At 38.2% G+C, this 23,646-nt stretch overlaps 1 protein-coding gene across 2 annotated transcripts in view; it reads right to left on the minus strand.

Moving 5' to 3' along the window:
- LOC116177818 (dynein heavy chain 3, axonemal) overlaps positions 1-20,458 on the minus strand; it is a 52,815-nt gene extending 32,357 nt beyond the window's left edge. The window contains exons 1-17 of one of the 2 annotated variants that reach the window (XM_031496940.1): positions 20,204-20,457; positions 19,830-20,160; positions 19,649-19,787; positions 19,242-19,603; positions 18,866-19,190; positions 18,208-18,821; positions 12,875-13,059; positions 12,565-12,827; positions 12,359-12,516; positions 12,090-12,309; positions 11,844-12,043; positions 11,619-11,796; positions 2,725-3,189; positions 2,358-2,676; positions 2,110-2,308; positions 1,888-2,056; positions 1,649-1,842 (exon numbers count right to left, since the gene is read on the minus strand). In XM_031496940.1, coding sequence (XP_031352800.1) covers positions 1,649-1,842; positions 1,888-2,056; positions 2,110-2,308; positions 2,358-2,676; positions 2,725-3,189; positions 11,619-11,796; positions 11,844-12,043; positions 12,090-12,309; positions 12,359-12,516; positions 12,565-12,827; positions 12,875-13,059; positions 18,208-18,821; positions 18,866-19,190; positions 19,242-19,603; positions 19,649-19,787; positions 19,830-20,160; positions 20,204-20,426 — 4,544 coding nt within the window. In that variant the 5' untranslated portion in view covers positions 20,427-20,457. Of the gene's footprint in view, positions 1-1,648; positions 1,843-1,887; positions 2,057-2,109; positions 2,309-2,357; positions 2,677-2,724; positions 3,190-11,618; positions 11,797-11,843; positions 12,044-12,089; positions 12,310-12,358; positions 12,828-12,874; positions 13,060-18,207; positions 18,822-18,865; positions 19,191-19,241; positions 19,604-19,648; positions 19,788-19,829; positions 20,161-20,203 lie in introns of both variants that reach the window. The other variant, XM_031496939.1, reaches the window with a different exon arrangement.
- Positions 20,459-23,646: the final 3,188 nt, after the last annotated feature.

The following is a 23,646-nucleotide window of genomic DNA, read 5'->3' on the forward strand; positions in this document are numbered from 1 at the left end:
GAGAAGCAGATTTGCTGGCTCGTGTGGCGCAGTTCAGTTGAAACTGGACCCTTAGTACCGCAAACTAAGGGTCCCTGGTTTGAATCCGACTGAGAGCATGGATGTGTATAGTGACTTAAGTGTGTATAGTGGGTTGGGTTGGTAGAGCAGCCTTGACTGAAACCCCGCCCACTCAAAAATAAAGGCAAAATAAATAAAAAAAAGTCAAGGTTCTTTACGGCCAGTTGTGGAGGAGATAAAAGAAGCTTTTTTTGTTGGTTTAACTTGGATTTGTTCCGGTGCCATACCAAGAAGTAATCGGTTTGAGTGGACCTTTGCTACTAGTACAAGATCCCATATAAGGTCAACCTTCATATGTTTACTGATTGAAATACATTTTTTAGCAATCTTCATATGTAGGTATCTAATCAAACACATTCAAGATTAGGTACCCTTAATTAAAATTAATATTTCTGTCTGCTTCTATCACATGGAGAGATCGCCTGCGCACTCTCTTACATCGATGCATACGAACAGCTGTTACGCCGTGTCCTTCTCTTTTACACGTAACAACACATGTTTCTCTATTCTCGATTCAGATTAACATTAGAGGCGCTGATGTAATTTTAAAATGGCGTGTATAGGTGGGAGCGCTTTGTAAACATTGGGTTATCCTAGCATGTTTTTAAGTGAAATTGTACGAATTTTAAAGTGAATTGAATTTATCCTGCCATTTTTGAGACTTGAAAATATAACCCCTCAGGTAATCCTATCCTATCTGAAAGGCTCTGCTGAAGAACTCGAGGCTGTCTTGAATTAGCTTGAAATTTTATAATTTATCATTCAATTTCTAGCGCACTCGTACAACTGTACTACAATTCGCTGACATTCCCTTATGTTAAATTTACTTTAAAAAATCGCCTACTTACACTATATGGCTCAATTACACTGACCTCATTTAAACAATAGGTATGACGATTTAAAGTTTTGCTACTGTTTGTGGCATACCTAATCACACAGACTGCACATTGCATGCTTGAATGTGAATATGCCGCTTTTAAGTTATGTTAGGTGTTGCACTGATCACATTTAAAATTCTTGAAGTAATGTGAAAAAATGTGACCTTTTAAACTATCCTTGCTCTTTAAGGTGTAATTACAATGATTGCAAATGAAATTTAGCAGGTGTATTTACTTTTAGAGCTGTAAAAAAACTACAATATTTATTACTTTTGGCCATTGTACCAAAATTAACAAAATAGGGGTCTTCACCCACCAATAGTAATTACAATGTGCTGCTACCAGAGGTCTCACTATTAGAGGAGAAGGTACAAATATGGGGTAGGCGTGTAATATGGGCTACAGACAGTGATATTTTAGACATGCATAGCGTCATCTATCAATTGACCTCACAATTAAATGTGTTTTTGCTATATCTAATCTGACTGGCGAATCGCGACAACCGCACTGTTCCGTGTGAAGGAGAAGGATGCAGCGTAACAGCATACGCGAGAGTAGGACAGAGCCGCGTTCCAGTATAATTATAGTTCGATGCAGGAATAACACAATAGTATGAATATAGTGCTGAAAACCGCGAAAGTTGTATGAGATCTCGCTCTGAGAATCAAAAATGCGCTAAAAACCTATCCTTTAACGGCACAAGCACCTACCCGGGGTTCATTGTAATGAAACAAGTACACGTCGGATCCAACGTTATCTCGGTACCTTCAAAAACAAATTTTTCCACTCGGGCAGCAACCGCCATTTGTATGCTGGAAATCTGTTGAGCCACGACGGATAGCACTTCCAATTCGATTCGATTAAACTCGTCGAAACATGCCCAGGATCCAGACTGAGCCAAACCCTAAGAAACAATGTGAAACAATAGCGTTAACTATCGGTAATTTACCTTAAAGAATTTTCCCAGCGCTTTATAGTCCAAACCGTCCGAACAGTTAAATACCACGCATTTTTTCGCGACTACCTTCGCCAAATCTTTACAGGTTTCAGTCTTACCAGTGCCGGCCGGTCCTTCGGGTGCTCCACCCAAATTTAATCGAAATGCTCCCATAAGGGTCCTAAACGAAAACGCAATTAAGTATAGCGAAATGTGTGTAAACGCGATCGAAACCTAAAGCAACGATCTGTCAGAGGGGTCACCACCAAACGAGCTTGATTTCCTAAATACTCAAACCCGTAGGCCACGTCCGTCGTAATCATACACACACTGACTAATCCTTGAGACCAATAGTATCTCAACTGCGATATCCAGTTAAAATCCCCTATTGTTCGTACTTTCAAGTCACGTAGCAATGCTACAATATCTTTACCTGAAACGAACATGACATTATAACCATACAGGTGCAATGCTGGTCGTACCATGCACATCAATTACTATTAGGGACTCGACCGTAATACGCACTCCAGGATCGAGTTTCCCTTGAACCAGTCTAACACATGTCTCTATGATAATGGTACACCGATCAACTTGTTTTGCAAGCCGTCCCTCCTGGATTGCTTCGGTGACATCAGCAGTCCATGTGATATAATTTACACACTGAACTACCTGTCCAGGCCACGCCATCAACCATTCAACTCTTTCGGCCACCTGGTAATTATTTAGTGAAGCTGTTGTAATATCCTTCATTGATTGTATCATTAACTGCTGAACTTCTAACAGCCACTTCTCGACCATTCCCTACAAGATATCGGTTAAGTATACACAAAAACAATGCGTAATTCCGACCTTGGCCTCGGCAGGTACAATTTTACCGCTCAGTTTAACGTGCTCCTCCTCCGCGCTAATCATTCCGACGATTTCGTCGTCCTCCGTAAAATCGAGAGCGTAAACGCCCTCGAAGCACTTCTTCAAGTGCGGCTGAACTCGCGTCGGATCCTTCGTTTCGGACAGGATCTCCAAGAGTTCGTCGTTCGACAAGAAGAAAAATCTCGGAAAATACAGGCGCTTCTTTTCCAAATAGTCGTTGAGTCCTTTTTGAATCTCATCTAGTAGTACATTGCACTGTCGGAGCAGAGGCAACATGTTTTTGTAGTCTGTTGCCACAAGCACGTGAGTATCTTGCACTGTATTGGCCTGAATCGCTCTCCACGTTCGATCGACTTGCTTGAAATTTCTCGCCTCCGTTGGCATTTGGCGCATTATATCTTCCGAGCAAAATATTGGCTCCAAATACATCCATGTGGCTTGGCACTACATAAATAAAAGAAGTAACAGTTAATAGTTAACATTAGGCTTTAGCTAAGAGGGGTTGGAAACGGTTGATGCATTTGTAAGGACGGGTAAATTGTTCGCGTTTCCGAGGTATTTTTTCAAAATAGGAGTTAACGCTCAAGTGATTCATATCAGACATTTGCAGTCCACTTAGTTTGCAGATCAGAACCAGCTCCTCTCTACCTCCCAAAGGACCGAATTATGCCAAATGTATTAAAATTTAAAATACGCAATTTAAACTAAAAAAATCCCAAAATATCTAGCATTTTTTTTAAATTCCCCTGAAAATATTCAAAAAGACAGGAATCCTTTTCGCGTTGTAGATCGGCTTATCGCTAAAAGTTAATTAATTTGTAAACAGATGGTCGTAAGTGTTGTGCTTTAGATAAGAATTGTGCGTGTAATAATAAAGATGTGGAAATGGACATGAAAAAGAGAGGGAAGAGTTCTTAAATAGAAGAGGAAGTGTTTTAAGGTGACCTTTTCGCTTTTGTCCGTTTGTGGGAAGTCGGGTTGTACGAGATTCATAAATTAATTAGTTTCAAAATCAGTTGGTTAACCACCCCAAAGTTTAAAAAAGAAAGTTTGGTAAATGAAGGGAGTATGTCGGTAGAAATTAAATAGTAGAGTTCGAATTTAAAAGAAGTTAAGTGTCTGGGTAATAAATAGGAGGATAATTTATGTTTTGTGTAAAAGAACAGTTTCATTCTAGATTGATCCCAGGATTGTAAGAGTTTCATGTTAATCTACAAATTTCGACCAATCTCAGACCTTAATCCATTGGTTTAAACTGCCTTGTGCAACCGGCCCTTAAGAAATATAGAAAAATACTGCTTTGGTATAGTATTGAAACATAGGTAACTGCGAAAGACGGAGATAATATATTTTCACGCTTATTTTGCTCAAAGCCTAAAACGATTTTTAAGATAAAATCTCTTTCTTTTTTTATTTTGTTATACATGCCGATAATTCGTATGATTCAGCCAAGTCACACGAACATATCAGAAGACTTGTTAATTTTGGGTTGAGTGGAAAGCAGTCAAGCATGCTTCTATGATTGACTGAACTCTGCCCTTAGGCAGTTAACTTTAATATATTAGGTATATTATTTAGATAATTACTTTGTTTAAATGCATAATAAAGACATTTATTATTATAATTAGTTGTGAAATGATGACTCTCAGTGTCAGTCATTGTTCCTATCCACCTGAATTTTTTGTAAAACTTTTTTTTTCACTCTACAAGATTTTTCTCAAATGCTCCAGAAACGAAGACTAGCAAACCTATGTATCTAAACATAATATGTCTATAGCTACGTGAGTACACCTTTTTGCACATTCGCAGAAAAGGTAAATGCGTCACAATACCAGAGAACCTAGAAAATTCCTACCAAGTGCAACTATACTAAAATTACTAGGAACTAGGCAACTTCCAAAGTAAAAAATAATCGAAAATTCAGGTTTGCAGTTCTGTAAGATTGCAAAAAAAGAACGGTAAATTCCAAAAACGAGAACTAATTTTGAATTAATTACTGAAATCAAAGAGTTTACTACTTTTGGTTTTAATTCATTCATTTGCTTTCAAAATATGTAAAGTATACAAGGTGGCAGGTATCTTTGTAGCTGCAGTTCAAGGAACAGGAATTGACCATCAGAATAGGGTGCTGTAATGTTCGTTGTAATACATACATTGAATATTTTTGTTTCCTTGTTTGATTTTGTTTCCAGGATCTGCAAACCACCTTTTAAGTGCACATATACGGTATAGCCTTTCCTCGTTTCATAAATTATAATTTTTGATAAAATCTTACTCCTCAAATTCGAGTGCTACCATGGGGATCTCGGAAACTGTAAGATATAGGTAGGTAGTTTAAATTGGGCAAAGTTGCGTATTTCGATGCTTAACAAAATGCAGTTTTTAAACTGAAAAAATTCGGACAAGGTTTGAGATATCCGGAAAAAAACCAAAAATTTTTACCGAAGTTATTTTAAGATATAAAAGAAATGACACATTATTATGGCCACTTGTTTCCCTCTACATTCTACAAATGCTACTTTTAAATTTCAAGTCTGACGTTTCGTCTCCGGTTAACCATCATCAACGTTGTTTTTTCTTAGTGTAGGATGACATGACAACCACAATGACATGAAACCACGTGTTGTTGCACGTTGGTTCTCATCATTTGTGACACTGAGCGTTGCAACCGGGTGTTTTGTTAGGTTTACAATGTTTGATGTCGGTTTATTCATCGAATGCGTGCATGCAAAAACTGCACTGTGGGAAAAACAATCTAAAGAGTATGAAGATAAAAACTGTAGGGAGAAATCATGGGTAGAAATTGAATTTTTGGACATTCGGTAATATACAAAAATTTTTTTCTTGTTCCTTCGAATTTTTTCATAAAACTTCGCGAACCTATTATTAGCTCGTCCTGAATTAAAAGGATCAATCCAATATTGACAATATTTCGCAATAGCCCTTCCGCCTCAAGCGCATAAACCATCTTTAACAATAATTGAGACATTTAGACTGCCAAAATATAGCAAAAACGCATCCCTTTAAACCGGAATAGTGTGACAAGTAGATCTCATCCTGTTTAACCGCATCCGTTTTAGCGGGAGCGGTAAAAACGCATAGTGTGACACCACACTTATGGAATCCATTTTCTTTCTTTTCAGTTTCAAAACGCCATTTTGTTAAGCATCAAAATACGCAACTTTGCCAAATTTAATCTACCCACCTAGCGCTTACAGTGCCCGACATCGCCATGGTGGCCCTCGAATTTGAATCAGTCTGTATAATGATTTGTCTATTATGAGTGCTGCAATTACCACCCGCATGTTAGTAGGTAAACGGAGGTATTGCATTCGAGTAAAAAATAACCCCCCTCCCTCCCCCGGGCCGTAGTCAGAGGGGGGCAAAGCCCGCACTTGCCCCCTCTTTGCCCGCTGTTAAAATTTTTTTAATATGACACGCTGCAGCATGGTCATAAATGATCAAAAATTTAACAAAAGACGAGATAGAAAACGTCAACCATTTTAAGTGGAAAAATAATAAAGAAAATGTTTTAGGTTGAAAGATGGATTTAATAATAGTTTCTTTTCCATTATTAAATGATTTAGGTTTGTGGTTACGTTTCCCAGGTTGTGGGCGCATAAATAATACACATACAGGGTGCCCACTAGGTGCGTATAGGTGTATAGTACCTATGTATCCCGATAAATAACGACTATACAAAATTGTTCTATATCTCAGTTTATTTTCCTATAATAAAACAGCATTCAGTTCTTTTTATTTCAGAAAACAAATGAGTAACGAAAAACAATTGATTTTTTTATATGTCATGTACCTTTTTATTATGCTCCTTTGATAGAGATTTTTTCTCTTTCTCTTTTCGAACAAATTAATAGTATATTAAGACAAAAGTGTATAATGAAGTCTCTAAAGCACGTGCAACGAATTTAATGTCACGTCGCGCAGCGGAGAGCCTTTAAACATTGCAAGTGCTTTAAAGACCAATTGTATACACGTGATTATTATAGTATTCTTTATTATACCTGCAATATAATAAATAAAAATAATGGAAATAAATTAAAATCATATTCACGTTATAACTCGAATATACAGGGTGATTCCTATAGTACCTGCCACCGTTTGGGAGCGTGTAGGTGGTGCGTAGGGGAGTATTTTGATATAGGACACTTGGGGTCGGAAATCTAAAATAAGGGTGCCAGAGCCAAATTTACCTTCTGGAATTTCGCGCCTGTAGGTAGGCAACCCAACCGGCCGGCGGTGCACACGGAGCGATCTCAGGCGGCGATGTGTGGCTGACACTTGATCAGAATTTTGTTTTTCTACTCATATGGGTTAATAAATACATTAAACGTTCCAATTTTATGAAGTAAGAGTAAAAATTCCTCACATTATTGGATAACAGCAGTGAGTAATAATTAATCACTGGGCGTGCCTTTAAAAAACTCACCGCAGCCAGCCAATGAGAAAGTTTGATAAAAAACAAAGAATCAATCTGTCAAGTTATCTTGTTGTAACTTTTCTTTGTATCGAAACATAGGACTTGCCCAAATCTAAGAATTAAATTTAATAACAGGAAAAACACAAATGTAAATGCAAAATTGTATAATTGAAAATCAATATTAAATTAAATAAAACATCCCACGCTAATTTAGAAAATTAAGTTGCTGAATTGAACTCAAAGGAAAAGATCACTACTACCGACGCAATTCGAATTTGAAAGTGTCAAGATGGATAGCAAAAATGTACGCCGCCAAATATAACAGAAACGGCAAAACAATTATGTTTAAATGTATAGCCGGAAAAGTCTAAACATAAATATGGAAATGTATATAAACATTTCATGGATTAGCAACTCTCAAATGCCATCAGCTCTTTTTCCGAAAATTTTCTTCTCGCTTATTTTCATGAACTAGAATATTTCACTTGGAAATAAGTATCGTCATTATCATTTCGTTACGTTGTTACGCCCAAGGTTACACCATTTTCTCGACCTAAAAGACAACTATTTACAATTTACAAAAGGATCTTCAAAGTGTAAAAATAGGAAGTGAGGTTAAGTATTCGTACAAATTCTGTTACTTCGTAAGTCGCACATGCCTGTTACTTTGTCGTAGTTTTGGTAGTATCCGCATTATTCAATGTTTAGGCGATTAGCTATAATTACATAGCAGTAAACCCACAATTTAAACGAAAACGATCAAATTTTAAGAAATGAGAAACGAAAGCATGACAACCTTTTGACATCTCGGATATCGGATCTCACTTGTCACAGTATGACCAACTTTAAATATTGACAAAATAACTCTTACCAACCCCAAATGCAATTGCTTTGATAGCAAACGATAAGTTTGAATATTTTCATTAATTTTTGCCAAATATTCGTAGAAAAAGTATAGTATTCTATTCGCATGTAATGGCTATTACTCATTCGAATGAATTACGGCACTCGCCTTCGGCTCGCGCCGCAAACACATTCTCATGAGTAATAGCCACCATTACATGCTCATGGAATAATATACTATTAAACCCACGAAATCCCGTCTGCAACGACGCGTATCAAGTGAATAAACACTATGGCACGTTTTACTAACACGGAATACGCGGACATGCACTTCATGTACGGATTGGCAAATGGTAACGCACGAGCTGCACGACGAGCGTACGCTGAGCGGTATCCAAACCGTCAGTTACCCTGCAGACAGGTCTTTCAAGAAGTTCACTTCCGACTGTGCGAGACAGGGCAATTGCAGGTAAGCTGACGGAGGCTTAACTTTACACACAGATTCGTGATGCACATCGATACTTGGGTCATTTAAGCACCCATTTCGAAAAGTTTGTTTGTTTACACCGACCTCCTCCTATTTCGCAGCCCACTAGCGCCCGTGATCGCGATCGCCCGTTGGTAAATGCCTTAGAGGAGGATGTGTTGGAACGTTTCGAGGCAAACCCGCGTACTAGCACTCGACTTCTAGCAGATCAGGTGGGTTGTAGTCAACACACAGTGTGGAACATCGCCAACAACAACTTACACCCCTATAAGTTTAAGAAAGTGCAAGAGTTACGGCCGGGTGACCATGAAAGGAGGCTGGAATTCTGCAACTTAGTCGTCCAGGAGGAAGAAGCTAATCCGAACTTTCTGAGGAGCGTGCTAGTTACTGACGAGAAAGGATTCTCAAGAGAGGGGACCTTCAATCCTCGTAACAGCCACTACTGGGCGGAGCACAATCCTCATGAAACGTTTACGCGAGGATACCAGGACAAGTTTTCTTTAAACGTTTGGGCTGGCATCCTGGGGGACAACCTACTGGGGCCTTACATCCTCCCTCCGCGTCTAAATGCCCATAATTACCTGATTTTCCTGCGCGAGGTGCTACCAGAACTTTTAATGGATGTTCCAGTGAACTTGTACTGGGACCACTGGTTCCAGCACGATGGGTGCCCTGCTCACTACGGGCGGCAGGTGAGGGAACACTTGGACCAAACCTATCCGGACAGATGGATCGGCCGTGGAGGTGCGGTGGAGTGGCCTGCCCGCTCGCCCGACATCACCCCATTAGATTTTTACTTGTGGGGTGTGATGGAAGCGCACGTCTACGAGACTCTCGTCGAATCCGAAGAGGACTTAATTGCGCGCGTCGTCATGGCCGGAGAGGCTGTTCGCCAGGACATAGGAGTCTTCACGCGAGTTCGAGGGGAGTGGTTGGCTAGATGTAGGAAGTGCATTGAGAACAACGGTGGCCACGTTGAACACTTGTAAACGTTATTGCTTTTGACTGTCGTTTTCCCTCCTTCCCTCCCATGTCGCTTCCTCGCGCTAACTCGCTCTGCATCGCTCCACGCGAAACGTCGGTCGGTTGGGTTGCCTACATACAGGCGTGAAATTCCAGAAGATAAATTTGGTTCTGGTGCCCTTATTTTGGATTTCCGACCCCAAGTGTCCTATATGAAAAGACTTCCCCTAGGCACCCCCTATACGCTCCCAAACGGTGGCAGGTACTATAGGAATCACCCTGTATGTCTAATTAAATGGGCTGTTTAGTTATAATTCCATAATAACCTTGGAAATGTTACTTGACGTTTGCTTATAAAAGTCACGGTCTTTGTAAATAAAATGACTAAAATAACACACCGTCCATTCAATGGCTTGTTGCAAAAGTAGAATAAAAGTTGGTAGGTGCAAAATCCAAATCCAGTAAATCTTATTATAAAGAATATTAAAAGTTGTTTTTGTGGTTGAATAGGCATCTTACGGGCAAAGTCTTAAATGCATCGTTAATGCTGACATATATGAGGGATGTTAAAGGTATTTATATCCTATCCTTTGGCGCACCCATTCAAAAATTCAAACAATGCTGCGATTAAGAAATAGAACAGATTTGGCTGCGTATATTTAAAGTTAACATTATACTTAGCAACCTTAAAAGCACTTGTGTTCTAAAGATCTGATTTCGCACGCCTTTGAGTGTGCAAAACGGAGATTGTGATTCAAGTAGGTACTTATAGAAAAAACAAACTATTTAAGTAATTACATTGTAACTTCAAAATTGGCGGGTGTGGGGCGATATTGAAATATTAAAGGTAGGGGAAAAGACGCCCGGAGTAGTTTTAGGGGATGTGGTTTAAAATGCTTATTCAATGGTTGAGCCTTAAAAGAAAACACGCTATTGCTACATGTTAATATTAATATCAGAATTCTGTTTTGAGATCATTGTTGCGTAAGTAATAAATTATTTGCCCGCTCCGAGAAACTAATCTGACTACGGTCCTGCCGCCCCCCCCCCCTTCTCCATAAATAATTATATAATGTAATAAATGATTGGGAGTTATGCTCAACCCCTGAAAAAGCACAAACTCAGATTAGGTATTTGTTTTCAAGACTATCTTAAACCGCTTTTACACAGGGATACAGTCGCCCGGATACCGGTATCTCGGATACACCTGAAACATTGGCTTTGTTCGCGGATGCAATTCTGAACGAATTCAGAATCGACGTAAAGCGCATTTTAATTCATTAACCGCGAACGTTACTTTTTAAACTGCGCATGCGTATCATCCATGAACTGGTTCAGAATTGCATCCGCGAACAAAGCTATTGCGCCTTATGGAGCCGTCTCTTGCTAGTCCCAGTCGCCAGGCGATTTTATGACTGACTGATGGGCTATTGGTTCAAATGAAACTGTTAACACTTTTTACTTTTTCATTAGCCCTGAAAATACTCACCCAAACAGTACCTTACTGAGCAAGAGCAGTTTTGAATGCCCAAAGCCTACAAAGTGAATTCTAACGACAAATTGTACCTCGCATACAATATCACCGTTAAAAGCGGTCTTAAGAATTCCCTTTAACGGATACTGGGAAACCATAAAGAAAGGTTTTTCGTAAGCGCATACAAACTTTTCAGCTCGACTCGCATTAACGTTCACTGTATTCATAAAATTTCTTAAATCACTAGGTAGGTATCTAACTTTCTTATATTAGAACTTTTCAACTAAACAAGACTGACTGTCTTTCAAAAACAAACTCGATTACGCCAGACTGCCATACACTAAAACCCTCCACCAAAACAAAAAGTAACGATTAACGTCCACCACCAAGAAAAGCCCCGATTCACAACTTCCTCCTGCTATTGAACACATGCTTCCCTCTCTGTTTCCTTGGTCCTTTACCAAATTCAAACCCGGTTGTGCAAGTAATGAAAACGCCTTCTAAATTTGAACCCTCATCCCATTTAAAAATTTGTGGGTGAATGCATTAAAATTGGCCTCCCAATATAAAAATCGACCGATGGTACAAACCATAGAAATATAAATAATAGAAATGTTATTTTGTCAAATATTTCAATAACCGATTTGAATCAATTAAATTAAACTCACAATTAACCATGCTTCGATAATGTCTTGCATCATTATCAATTTATCCTCCCACTTCTGCATGCGATCTTCAAATGCCTTTACAAATGGCGAGCCTCTCATTGTCTGAGCCTTTAATATATGATCATCGAGCATAACCTGGATTTCGTCCACTGCAGAAAGGATAGACACTCCCGTTTCCCTGAAATTATATCGTTTTTAACATGTGACTAGCGCTTTTCAACGTACCGATATGGAACGCATTCGAATTTAATATCGGTCCATTCTTCAACCATTTTAATCAAACTCTTCTCCAATGCGTATTCTTTGGTGGCCGAACCGCTAATCTCTTCCAATTGAGATGCGTACTTTGTAAGACCGTACTCGATCATTTCGTTCAGTGACGAATCCTTCGAGTGCTCCACTTGCACACCGACAATTTCGCTGATCTAAAACTGCGAAATAAACACTCAAAGATCAGAGTTGTGTTGTCACCTTATCCCAATGCCTCTGTCGTAAGCCCTTATTGCAAACTGTTTGCAAGACCGGAAGAAACTGTTTGAATTTTTCAACTTTAGATCGCACCATTTCCGCTATTCTCTTTGCCCCCGGATTATCTTGTAAAGTCTTTGATAATTTGTAAAGCGTACGCCACATTGCTTCCACTTCTTCGACAATTGCATCGGCGTCCAAATCGGCGAAGGGCCCGTAAAACCTTCAAAATGGATTTAGTCGCGCGACAAAAATTTCAATTGGTATCTTACCATTTTTCGTACTCCACATGAAAGTGATGGACAGTGTGCCACAATTTCTCGTACGGTTCGATTGTTGCTAACATTTCCGGCACGGTCATAAATGGAGATGCCTCCAAATCTAAAAGTTGCTCTTCAAAGTTGATCTGCTCGGCTTCTAACTTGTCCTCCTGTAAAGTAATGTGATAATCCATGTCGGCGGATTGATTCCCCTTTACCTTTAATCGTTCGTACAGCGCTTGAACCGTCTCCAAGCACTCGGTCATTTCATCAATAGTCAAAATTGGCGGATCCCGCTTCTTAAACATATTCAGCTGCTTCTTATGCTTGATCAGTTTTTGTTCAAACTGGACGAGGCGACTTTTTAGCATTGCCTCCGCCTGCTCCCTTTTCAAAGTAAGCCTTTGAAATGCCAAGTCGATCACGACTTCCATATCCTTCGGCCACATGAATACTCTACAGTTCAACTGAATATCCTCCACTAAAATTGTAAATTAGTCGGATAAACTCGTATAATGTTAGGTATACAGGACAAGTGAGCGTAGTTCATAAGAAACAAGACGTCTTCGGCGGTTTCTCTTATTGATTCTCGCAAATTGAACAGAGTGACATCTCGACATTCGATAACGTAATTTTGTAACTCTACCAGAGCTGCGACCGTGTCCGTTGATTCGCTTACTCGTTGTGACATTTCATCAAACATATCGCATATTCTGCAATTAATTTAAGCAACTAAAAAAGACAGATTGTGCAAGGAAAAGGTACTGAAAGTATAAATTTAAGAACATCTCTCCAGCATTGCGTACACTTTAACTACTCAACGCAGCCAACCGACAAAACTTTCATGCCCAAACCTCAATTGGAGGAAAATTAGGACAGCTTAAACCGCCCATTTCTACTAGTTCTCTTGTAGGTAAAATATGAAATTACAAATGAAATTATGAAAACTAAAAGAGTTAGCCTTTCAAATTCGCTTTAAATTTAATAATTCTGACCCAATTTAGCCAACATCGTATCTATTCAGATGGCCGCTCTGTAAACATTTGGAACGTATGCTATTAGAAAGCTGTTCCAAAACTAAACCCAGCAATTCTATAGATGGTCTTATTCTCACTATTGCATTAGATAAGTATCTACTGTCTGCTTCTATCACATGGAGAGAGCGCATGCGCACTGTCTTACATCGATGAGTACACCATCACCATCAGCTGTTACGCTGCGTCCTTTTCTTTCAAAAGGAACAGTATGGTTGTCGCAATTCCAGGTACTTAGCCTATGAGAGAGAATCAGGTGTATTGTTCTGTGCGAAAGAAAAGGACGCAGCGTTACAGTTGATCGGCATTGAACGTAAGAGAGTGCGCATGCGCTCTGTCCATGTGATAAAAGCAGACAGAAATATTAATTAGGTGCACTAATTTTAATCAATGGTAGTCTTGACTTAATTTTTTTAGGCGACCCATTTCCAATGTGCTTGTTTACATTTTAAGATTGCTAAAAAATGTATTTCACTCGGTATACAGATGAGCGAAGATTGACCTTATATGGGACCTTGTACTAAAATAGGCAAATCTAATTTAGCTGGAAAACTAGTGTCTGAACAGTACTCTTGATATCTTCCAGCTTAAAACGATTATAAGCAATAAGTTCCAGTTCCAGTTCCAGTTCTTTTAAGTGCAAAATTAAACGAAAGCTACCGTCTGGTTCCGGGACTAAAAAATGTTTGAGTTAAATTGCCCAAAACAATTTGTCACTAGGCTAATAGCTCAAAATTTTGAAAGGTCAGTTAAGGCTTCTTTGTAGGTTAATAAACTCTGTCTCCTCTGTCCTCTGCCCCTGCATCCTTGCTAGATTTCTCCCCCTGTAGAAAGGATAGGATGGTGGTCGAGCACTGTAAAAGGGATGAGTCCGTTGGTGGAAAGGTTGACGGTCCCGCCAAAGCTTCTGGCCTAGCATCAGGCCTCAAATCCCGGCTCACTCTCTCAAAATGTTTGGCTGCCCTCAATCTCGCCTGACTAAAATATTTATGAGTTACACTAACCCTAAACCGGTTCATAATTTCGAAAGTTAGGAGTGTTTCTTGGAAGTTATATACAGGGTGCCCATTATTTATTATTATTTTATTTCCCATAACAAGGCAGTATTCAGTTGTTTTTATTTCAGAAATCACACCAGCAACAAAAAACAATTGAATTTTTTTAAATGTCAGTGCCCCTTTTCATTAGGCCCATTGGATAGGGATTTTTTTTTTCTTTTGTACCCTAATACAAAAAAAAATTATTATTATTACATCAATAACGTTAATCTAGATACCCTACATCAAAATAAAACAAATGAATGTGTACATTTCTTATAAACCTTGAAGACAACACAAAATTAGTTCTAATTGCTGCAGCAATTTCTCCCAGAATACTCAGACAATGATTTCAAGCTTTCCATGATACGTTAGTTCACTGCCATGCAGTTAATAATAAAAATATTTGCGATGAAAACCATTTTATTGCTAATTTCATTTTGTCTTCAAGGTTTAATAAGAAACGTGCATGTTCATTTGTTTTATTTTGATGTAGGATATCTAGATTAATGTTATTGATGTAATTATAATAAATTTTTTTGAAAACATTTCCTTTTATTAGGGGACTTACATGTTATATCATAGAAAAAAAAATCTCTATCAAATGAGCCTAATAATAAATAAGTGCTATTTAAAAAAATGCAATTGTTATTATTATTATTATTATTTTTCGTTACTCATTTTTTTCTGAAATAAAAACAACTGAATGCTGCCTTATTATGGGAAATAAAATGTTCATATAGAAAAATTTTATAGCTATACACTCGATATTTACTATATTCCATACATAATGGGCAGCCTGTATATAAACCTGTCCTACTCCAACAGCAAAGGAAGCGCCCTTCCAATTGCAGAAATGCTGCATCCCAAATGTGTCTGAAAACAAAACATACGGTTGTCTCGGTTCTTTGACGCTACATTAATAGCTGCCGCCCTTTCCAAATTTAGCTTTGGAGCCTCTAGAGATGTGCAATTGGCCGGAGGAGGTAACGAGCACACATTGCGTTTGAACATCTTCATTTAACCTGATACACTTTATCATATCTAGCCAACTGGCTACCAGCTCTTTTCTAATAAAAGAATCGATTTTCTCTAGCTTTTGTGCAATGCCAATAGGAAAATATCCGTGTCCAATTTGGGAGTATTCCCGTGGTCAGAAGTGGTATCAGGCATATCCCTGAGGCTAAGGAATCACTCTCGTTTCTATTTAGTCGAGACACGTTCGAACTTCTCCAGTTTATGTAAAAGTCTCCTCCGTTTTCTTTTCCTCCTGCTATCAGGAGTTCTTTCTCGTCGTTTCCTCATTAAAAACTCAAAAAAGAAACACTAAACGCAGATCAACAAAATACATGCACTTCAAACCGTACAAATAAGAAGACGAGAACGGGAAAAAACGGGATATTACAGTCAAAACTGCAGAAGATAGAACGTAGGCTTCTTTGAAGGCGTTTAGGTGTACCTACTCGGAAAGCACCTCACGAAAGTCCTACGGGAACGTGGAAAAACTGAATTAAGACTTGCTTAGACGTTAGCCAAAATTTGCTTTACGCTTTTAATAAGAAAAATTGCACAATTTACAGCCAAGGGTACCATAAATTCTAATGCCGAGAAATTTTGTGCATGAATGTGTTACAGCAAGCTTTGTGAATGATCAGGGAAAGTTGTGTCTGCAAATAAGGTAAATTTAACCGTGAGGAAAGAAGCAACTAAGTCGTCGATATATATTCGGAATAGAAGAGGACCAAATACGCTTCCTTGCGGAACACCACATTTAACCGTTCTGTAGTCGCATTAGAAGGTGTCAATGAAGCTAGTATTTGATAAGTGTTTAATTTTACACTATTTTCAAGGTAGGTTCTCTTTCACTCATCTTTATAGTTCACTCAGCCCTTAACCATAGGACCAACCCGCTTTTAAAATGTACAAATTCTAGCCCTAACGCACACTTAATTGGATGATTTAAGTTCAAAACTCATGAAGGTACCTACAATTTGTCTCTTTAAGGTCTCAATTTTTGCTATATCTAATGGTCAACCTTCAATTTTTTTTTGATTTCAAGTAGATACTTTTCATCATATTTTATTAATTTGAGTTCATTTACATTCCACTTCAAAATTTATATTAGGTCAATGGGCGCTCTTCATTTTTTAGGAGTGAAAACTAGGTACCTCTTTTTGACAAACACCTATAAAACTACACATTAAAGCTTAAGGTTAGTAAAAGTTGGCTCAGATGAGTTGAGTGGATAATTTGAAACATTATTTCAGTATATTTCAACCCTTAAAAATCAACCCCTATTGTGGTTTCATTAAAAAAGTATTTACTTACCCTTTACTTTACTTTATAAAATGCATCCCCTCGGGATGAGGACATCCTTATCGATTTTGATCCCTATAGGCTAATTCCTGCCTACTGTTAAAATTTCAAGTTAATTGATGTATTTTGAAACAATTGCCAGGTCAAAAACCTTCGTTCCCTATTATGGTAATACATTTTGTTAAAGTTCTCATATTTAGTGGGCAATTTCGAGTGATCAGTTTCGCCCTACGAGTAAAAAATAAAAGGAGAGAACCTTGCATTAAAAAGGGTCGAGACGGAAATGGACAAAAAGGAAGTTATAAGAGTGCGAGAAGAGTGGAGAGAAATGCGTCATTATTGGCAGTGGTGTAATAAAACAAAACTGACATCCGTCTCTTCTGTTTTATGATAAGTCAAGTCCACATAACTGACCAGCGCAAAGGAAGTGATATGATGACGACTTCCGTCGCGTGTTATGCTATTTCCCATCACCGTGTTATATTCTCTCCTCTTATTTTTTACTTGTAGGTTTCGCCAAACGCCCCCTACCCCCACCTCACCTCTTCCGTACCAATCACCATACACAGTGAGTTGAGGGTACCTACGTCATCGTTTTTGCATGACTTAAATCCCAAAAATAATGAAAATGTATTAGTTGGTTAAGAAAAATACAATGAGAGTGTGTAAACCTTCCAAACTATTTTTTACTTTTAACAACCTGTTTGGAACAGAATATTCGCGACCTTGTCTGAAGAGGGACGCCCACGTACAAACGTAATTTTATCTTAATAAATGAGAGAGGAATGTAGACTTGGTCATGTTTATGTGTGTTCCTTTTAATACAATAATTATTCTTTGTACAGGGTGACCAAATAAGAATGTGAGGTACTGTATCTGGGAACCTGTCCATCGTAAAGGCTTGCGGTAAAAAGAGTTAGTACTAAAACGGCCACGAGAAAAACCTGGAAAAATTTTTAAGTTTATGATATGGCCGCTAGGGGGTGTTCTTTATGGAAACCTTTGAATACTTTATTTTTTAGAGATACAGCAAAAATTGTCAAACAAAAAAGGTTCAGATTATCGTCCACTTCAAAGACCGGACATTTTTTTGTTAGGTTAATATAGCGGAATTCGCAGAAACATAACTTTTTTAAGTTCCAGATTGCAGTTACGCCCCCTAGCGGCCATTTCAGAAACTTAAAAATAGTTTCCAGGTTTTTCTCGTGGCCGTTTTAGTAATTACTTTTTTTACCCCAAGCCTCTACGATGGCATTCTTAGTTGACCACCCTATACTTATGGCATGATTTGAACTCATACAATGCGGCTTCGGATGAACCGGTTACGTTCTAAACATTGAAAGCCCCCTACAATACTTTTACAGAACTACTTAAGCGCGAAAAACTGGCTATTTAGTGTAGTATGATCTTTGACATTAGTGCGAGAATGAGTTATCAGTTACCAACAGTGCAAAAGATTATTATATTAACTCACTTGCGGTTTCGCGCGAAATTTCTTTTGATAAAGATCTCTACAATGTGCGTTCGTAATTCGTCGATGAGATCGTATAGCGTTTGATTTAAAATTCCACATTCCAAGCTTATAAAGTTTAAGGGAATGGAATTTCTGAACATAATAAATTCTTCTTTCTGAACATCGTAGATTTCAAGTCTCTTACAGTACTCCTTCATAATGGGCGGTGGATCCATTGCCAAAAACTCGTGCAACATCTTTTTCGCTTTACCATCTAAAATATAGTGGAACTGTTTATAAAAGCTTAGATATAGTTCGGGTCCCAAAGTGTTCATTTCAAAATATGACATTCCTTCTTCTATTAAATCTGCAATGGGACCTTCTCCGTCGGAGACGGAGGACAAGTATGTGTCTTTGTGTTGAAATTCTGGAAACATGATGTTTTCTATTCGTGGTAATTTTGCGTTTACGTTCAGTATCTTCACAAAACAAGTTCGTAACATCGTACGCACTTCCTCAAAGGTAGGCTCGAGATATATCTGTGATGAATTAGGTACCACTTTGGCGTACACTTTCATTACAGGTGTATTCAGAAACATGAAATCGTAAAATGTTCCATCGTAGTAATTTCCTGCCTTAACAAAACATTGAACTAAATTACACTAACGACATACCTTACCTTATACTGGCGTAAAAATTCAACGAAATGTTTCAAACTGACACTGATAAGATCGCGAATTTGAATCCCCATCAAGGCATTTACACAGTCAAAGTAACTTTCAATCATCATCATAGAATCCCCTTCGATTTTTGGCACGAACGGACACCAATGATCCCTATGTTTTAAAATAACATCTGCACACTTTGGGTACCACTGGTTTAATAGAACGTCCCTCGACTGTTCGCAAATGTCGCAAACTTTTTCCAACATTGCTGCGATGTCCATGGGAAATCCGTCATCTTCGCACAGTCTAGCTATTGGAAGAATTAACATGCTCGAATACCTGTAAATTGCTCGAATTAATTTATGCGCAACCAAAAACTGTGATACTAACTCTTCTTGCCACAGGTCACGAATTCTCATCAGTACCGGGCTTTCTATGTGAATGTGTCTTTCTAGTAGTTGTTTTCCAATGACGTACGATGTATGCCATACAGCCGGTCCTCGAATAATCAAGGTCGGATATTCGTACGGAATAGTTTGTATGTTGAGACGCTTTCTCTCCATCCGATCCTTCAAAATGTACCGTAAAAGATTCCACCTCATACTCTGTTCGTAGTGCTCTAATATTTCAGAATTAAAACTGGTAACAATTCGGTAATAATTGAAAAGATAACGGTATTTTTGCGGAATTCTTTTCTGTATTTCTTCGACAAGGTTTGTAGGGAGAGGTGATAACACTTCAACATCAATACCCTACAATATCGAAGATTAAGACGTTGCAATACGCACGAAATGTACCCTTGTACAATAATAGTCGAGGCGTTCAATATCTTCAACCCGAACCAAACGATTCATCTCCAGCTCTACCTCCCTCACCAACCAAAATTTCTGTTCATCTGGATGAACCGGTAAAACAGCTTCCATCTTGGTAAGTGTTCTAAAACAAATGCCTAGAAAAAACTATGTTAATAAAACTTACTCCCTCTCCTGAATATACGGATCAACTTTCATCAGTTCACGTTTTTGTCGAAGTCTCTCCTTCCGTTGCAATATTTCCATGGCCTTCTGTTCCCTTTTTCTCCTGTACTCTCCCGACAGTAGGTCCATTAGCGATACAAATCCGGGATCTTTCTCCTTCTTCTTTCTGTGACGTGCCGCAGCTCTCGCCTCCTCCTCAATTTGTTCTTTCGTTTTTCTAGGAGGGTAGCATAATTTACCTTCCGGTCCGAAGGGGTTCGGCGTTGGTTTTTTCTTTTTGTTTGTTAAGTTTTGAATTTTAAACGCCTGCGCACTAGGGGTAAAGCACGAACCTATACAAACCGTTAGTTCATCGCTGACCATTCGACATCTTACCTATAGTTTCGCTCGGCGTATAATATTCATATGTGTCCTTGTACAGCCTAGTTTTGGTCAGCGATTTCTTGGCGATCAGTGGCGGATATTCCATTTCGCGGTACGCCCTTTCAACGTAACGCGACGGTTGATGCTCTCCTCTTGGATTTGCAAGCGGCAACCACGGTAGCCTAGGTATTTTTGAGCGACCATATTCGTCGGAGATGGGTAGTTTACTGCCCATTTCAATCAACGAAAATTGGTTTAGCCAGAATATCTTGTCACTTGAAAGCCTTCAGAATGTGCGCATCTTTCAATAAACGTGGCCATGGTAACTGACTCAAGACTTTATAGTTACTATAGCAAAATGTATCACTATTGACGTAACATTGTAGTGTACGAAATGGGTATTTTCCTAACAAGTGCGTATCGCGTGCGCAAAGTGATCAATTCCCGCACTAGTGCAGGAATGTCAATAGATTGTAGGAAAAAGAAATTATGAACGAAAAAACACCAATCGTGGTAGCACCTACATTTTTTAGCAATTTTATTATGCAAACAAACACACTGCAAATAGGTTGCCTGAGAAAATTAACTCAAAGCTACTCCTAATTAAAATTAATGTACCTAATTAATATTTCTGTTTGCAACTATGGGGATCTCTTAAACCGTAAGAGATACAAAGTCGCTTAATGGCCAAAGTTATGCAGAATGTAATGCTGATTAATTGTCGCCTTCAAAGTCCATGTAGCTCTTCAAATAGCGAAGTTATGGTCAAAAAACCGAAAAATGTCATTTTCAAAAAATTTGTTTTATCTTTCATGGTAGGTACTCTAATTAAAGGTCTCAACGACAGGAACCCCCTCTTTCTTGCCCCTTACCAAAGTTGAGGGCGAGGGGGAGACACTGGCTTTGCACTATATGTATGCCAGGCGTCCTTCAAATGTTCATGTATAAAAATCTCCCTCCCTCTTAATCATCTATATGAAGTTGATGATGGTTTCTCAAAGACGAAACGTCGCAGTGAAACTCTATGGGCAACATCTTGCAGAAATAAAAAGTGAGTGAAGAAGTGATATTTGTTTTTTTATATCTTTTTAAACAGAGCCAGAAAAAAAATCGAAATTGGGTAATTTCGGATTTTTTCGAATAACTTCGGAACCCGAATTTTTAAAATATCATTTATTTATTTGTTATAATACTTATTTTCTCTGTTACACAATTTTAAATTTTTCGTTTAATAAATATCGATTCAATTTAGAAAAAAAATATTATTTTACTCAATTATGCAACTTTTTCCTAATTTAACAGTGTGTATCTCTTATGGTTTCCGATTTCTCATGCTTAGCATTCTTACCTTGGACACAGTGTATATGGGAAACTAATGCGCATGTAAGTATTTCTGAAAAGTTGTACCTATACTGGGTGTCGCTCACTTCAAATGGTCCAGGTTTTGAATATTTAAATGTAGACCCTGTATATTTTTACATTTTTGGATAAAAATATTTCATATCCTTAAATTCGTCAAAAAATCCTTTTTTTTCGGAAAGTGCACACAAAAATGTACTTTTGCCAAATTGTTTTATTTCTGTCTCATATTAGCCACTAAAACTTTGCGATTGTAATTTCCTGAGATCACCTAAGGTCCTTAGAGTAGTTTGGGTCCAATCATGGCCACCTAGATGCAATATTAAAAGTGGCTCTAAACAAATCAAGTGGCCGAAACACTTTTGAAAATGTCACATGCTGATTCAGAATTGTCTTAGAAATCCAAAAATATAAACATACAGGGTGTTTCATTAAAAAATTTAAAACCTGCACCCTTTCCGGTGAAACCGGAAGTGATCGGAAAAAGAAAAATATGCAAAAACTCTCCTCTTCACGTACCATTTAAGTACCTATACCAAATCTCATTTTGAAACACCTAGAAATTATGGCTTGTCTAATAAATTCGTTGACATACCCAGTATATGTGTCGCCCAATGAACCAGTTCGAGGTCAAATATTTTCAGTTTTATACCGGAAGTTGCCTCACGAAAATCAGAAATTTACGAGGAAATTTATTACAATTAGAAATCAGTTGGTGCCACCTAATATAACGGCTAGTGCCAAAACTACCAATATGTCTGTCTGAGTCTGAGTTAACAACATAGCGAATTCTGGGAAAGAATCTTACATCTACTAATTTGTCGAGAAACGACTGCGCAACTCAAAACCAATTATCAAAACTCCCGCCAAAACTACCGGAAATTCATGGCACGTGATCGTCAAGTCTAGTGGTATAGGATCTACATTGTGTTGTGAAAAGAGGATGTGTGTGTCGCTGTACGGATCAGCTAAAATAAACAAAACGTAAGAAATGGGGGTTTGAAATTTAATTAAAAACGTTAATAACAAAAACAATCAAATTTAAATTCAATTCAGTGTTACCCTCTCAAAGTCACACGAGGGTAGCTCTAGGGACCTCATTGATTACTAGGTAGAAAAAACCTTCCAGGATATGTTCTTTTCCAATTTTCATTTAACAATTTTACATTATAATAGTTTTCAACTTGGCCTTCAAACTGCACGACAATATCGGAGAATTTGATTAACGTGTTTATTACTACTGTTATGTACCGGAGCCCGACATTCACACCAAGGGCCCACGGTATGAAGAACACCCATAATATACTGTTAATGGTTAAGAGCTCAGGGGTCAGCAGTAGGACATACCTTGTGTTACCATAACAACAATATAGGGATATGTGCAGGGTTCAGGGCGCCCGCCTTTGGCTTGGTCATGACCTGTCTCACTGTAATATAGGGGTATCATGCTTGCATACAGAGTAGGTTTTCGAAACCTATCAAGTAACAGATTACAATAGGAGTCATGAGAAATAATCACATTCGTCATTTATGCCAAATAAGATTGTGGCAAACTACCATTGTCTTGTGTAGTCATAATAAACTTCAAAGGTGGGTAACATGATAATAAAATATTAGCATAATTTATATTCCAGCATAAAAGAGAGTGGAAATATAAGATTCAATCTTATTTGACTTCCGGGCCAGGCGAAGACGGAAGAAAATAATGAAAACTTCTCAAAGTAACTCATTTTTTGGGAAAAAATCAATTTTTTGAAGTTTTTTGGGGTGAGTCACTATCAGAAATTGAAAAAGAGCCTCAATTTTCCTTTCGAAGCACATCAAGAGGAAAATGCCATATTAGGCGTGGGTCGGTTGTGAAAAACCAAAATACCAACCCACGAGATTAAAAAAACGCAGGACAATATTTGAGTGAAGGTGCTCGGAACGCAAAACTTTAGAAATTTCGCAACTTTGGCTCGTTTCAATGTTTTTTTCCCCTAAATAAATCAGAAAATTGAATCTGCGCATGTTCGCATTTTAAAATTCGCTCTTTAACATTTACAATTTTAGAGATAGTAGTTTATTTGGCACCACTAGGGTAAAGGTATTCAAAC

Source organism: Photinus pyralis, unplaced genomic scaffold, assembly GCF_008802855.1.
Source record: "Photinus pyralis isolate 1611_PpyrPB1 unplaced genomic scaffold, Ppyr1.3 Ppyr1.4_LG8, whole genome shotgun sequence".
Lineage (NCBI taxonomy): Eukaryota > Metazoa > Arthropoda > Insecta > Coleoptera > Lampyridae > Photinus > Photinus pyralis.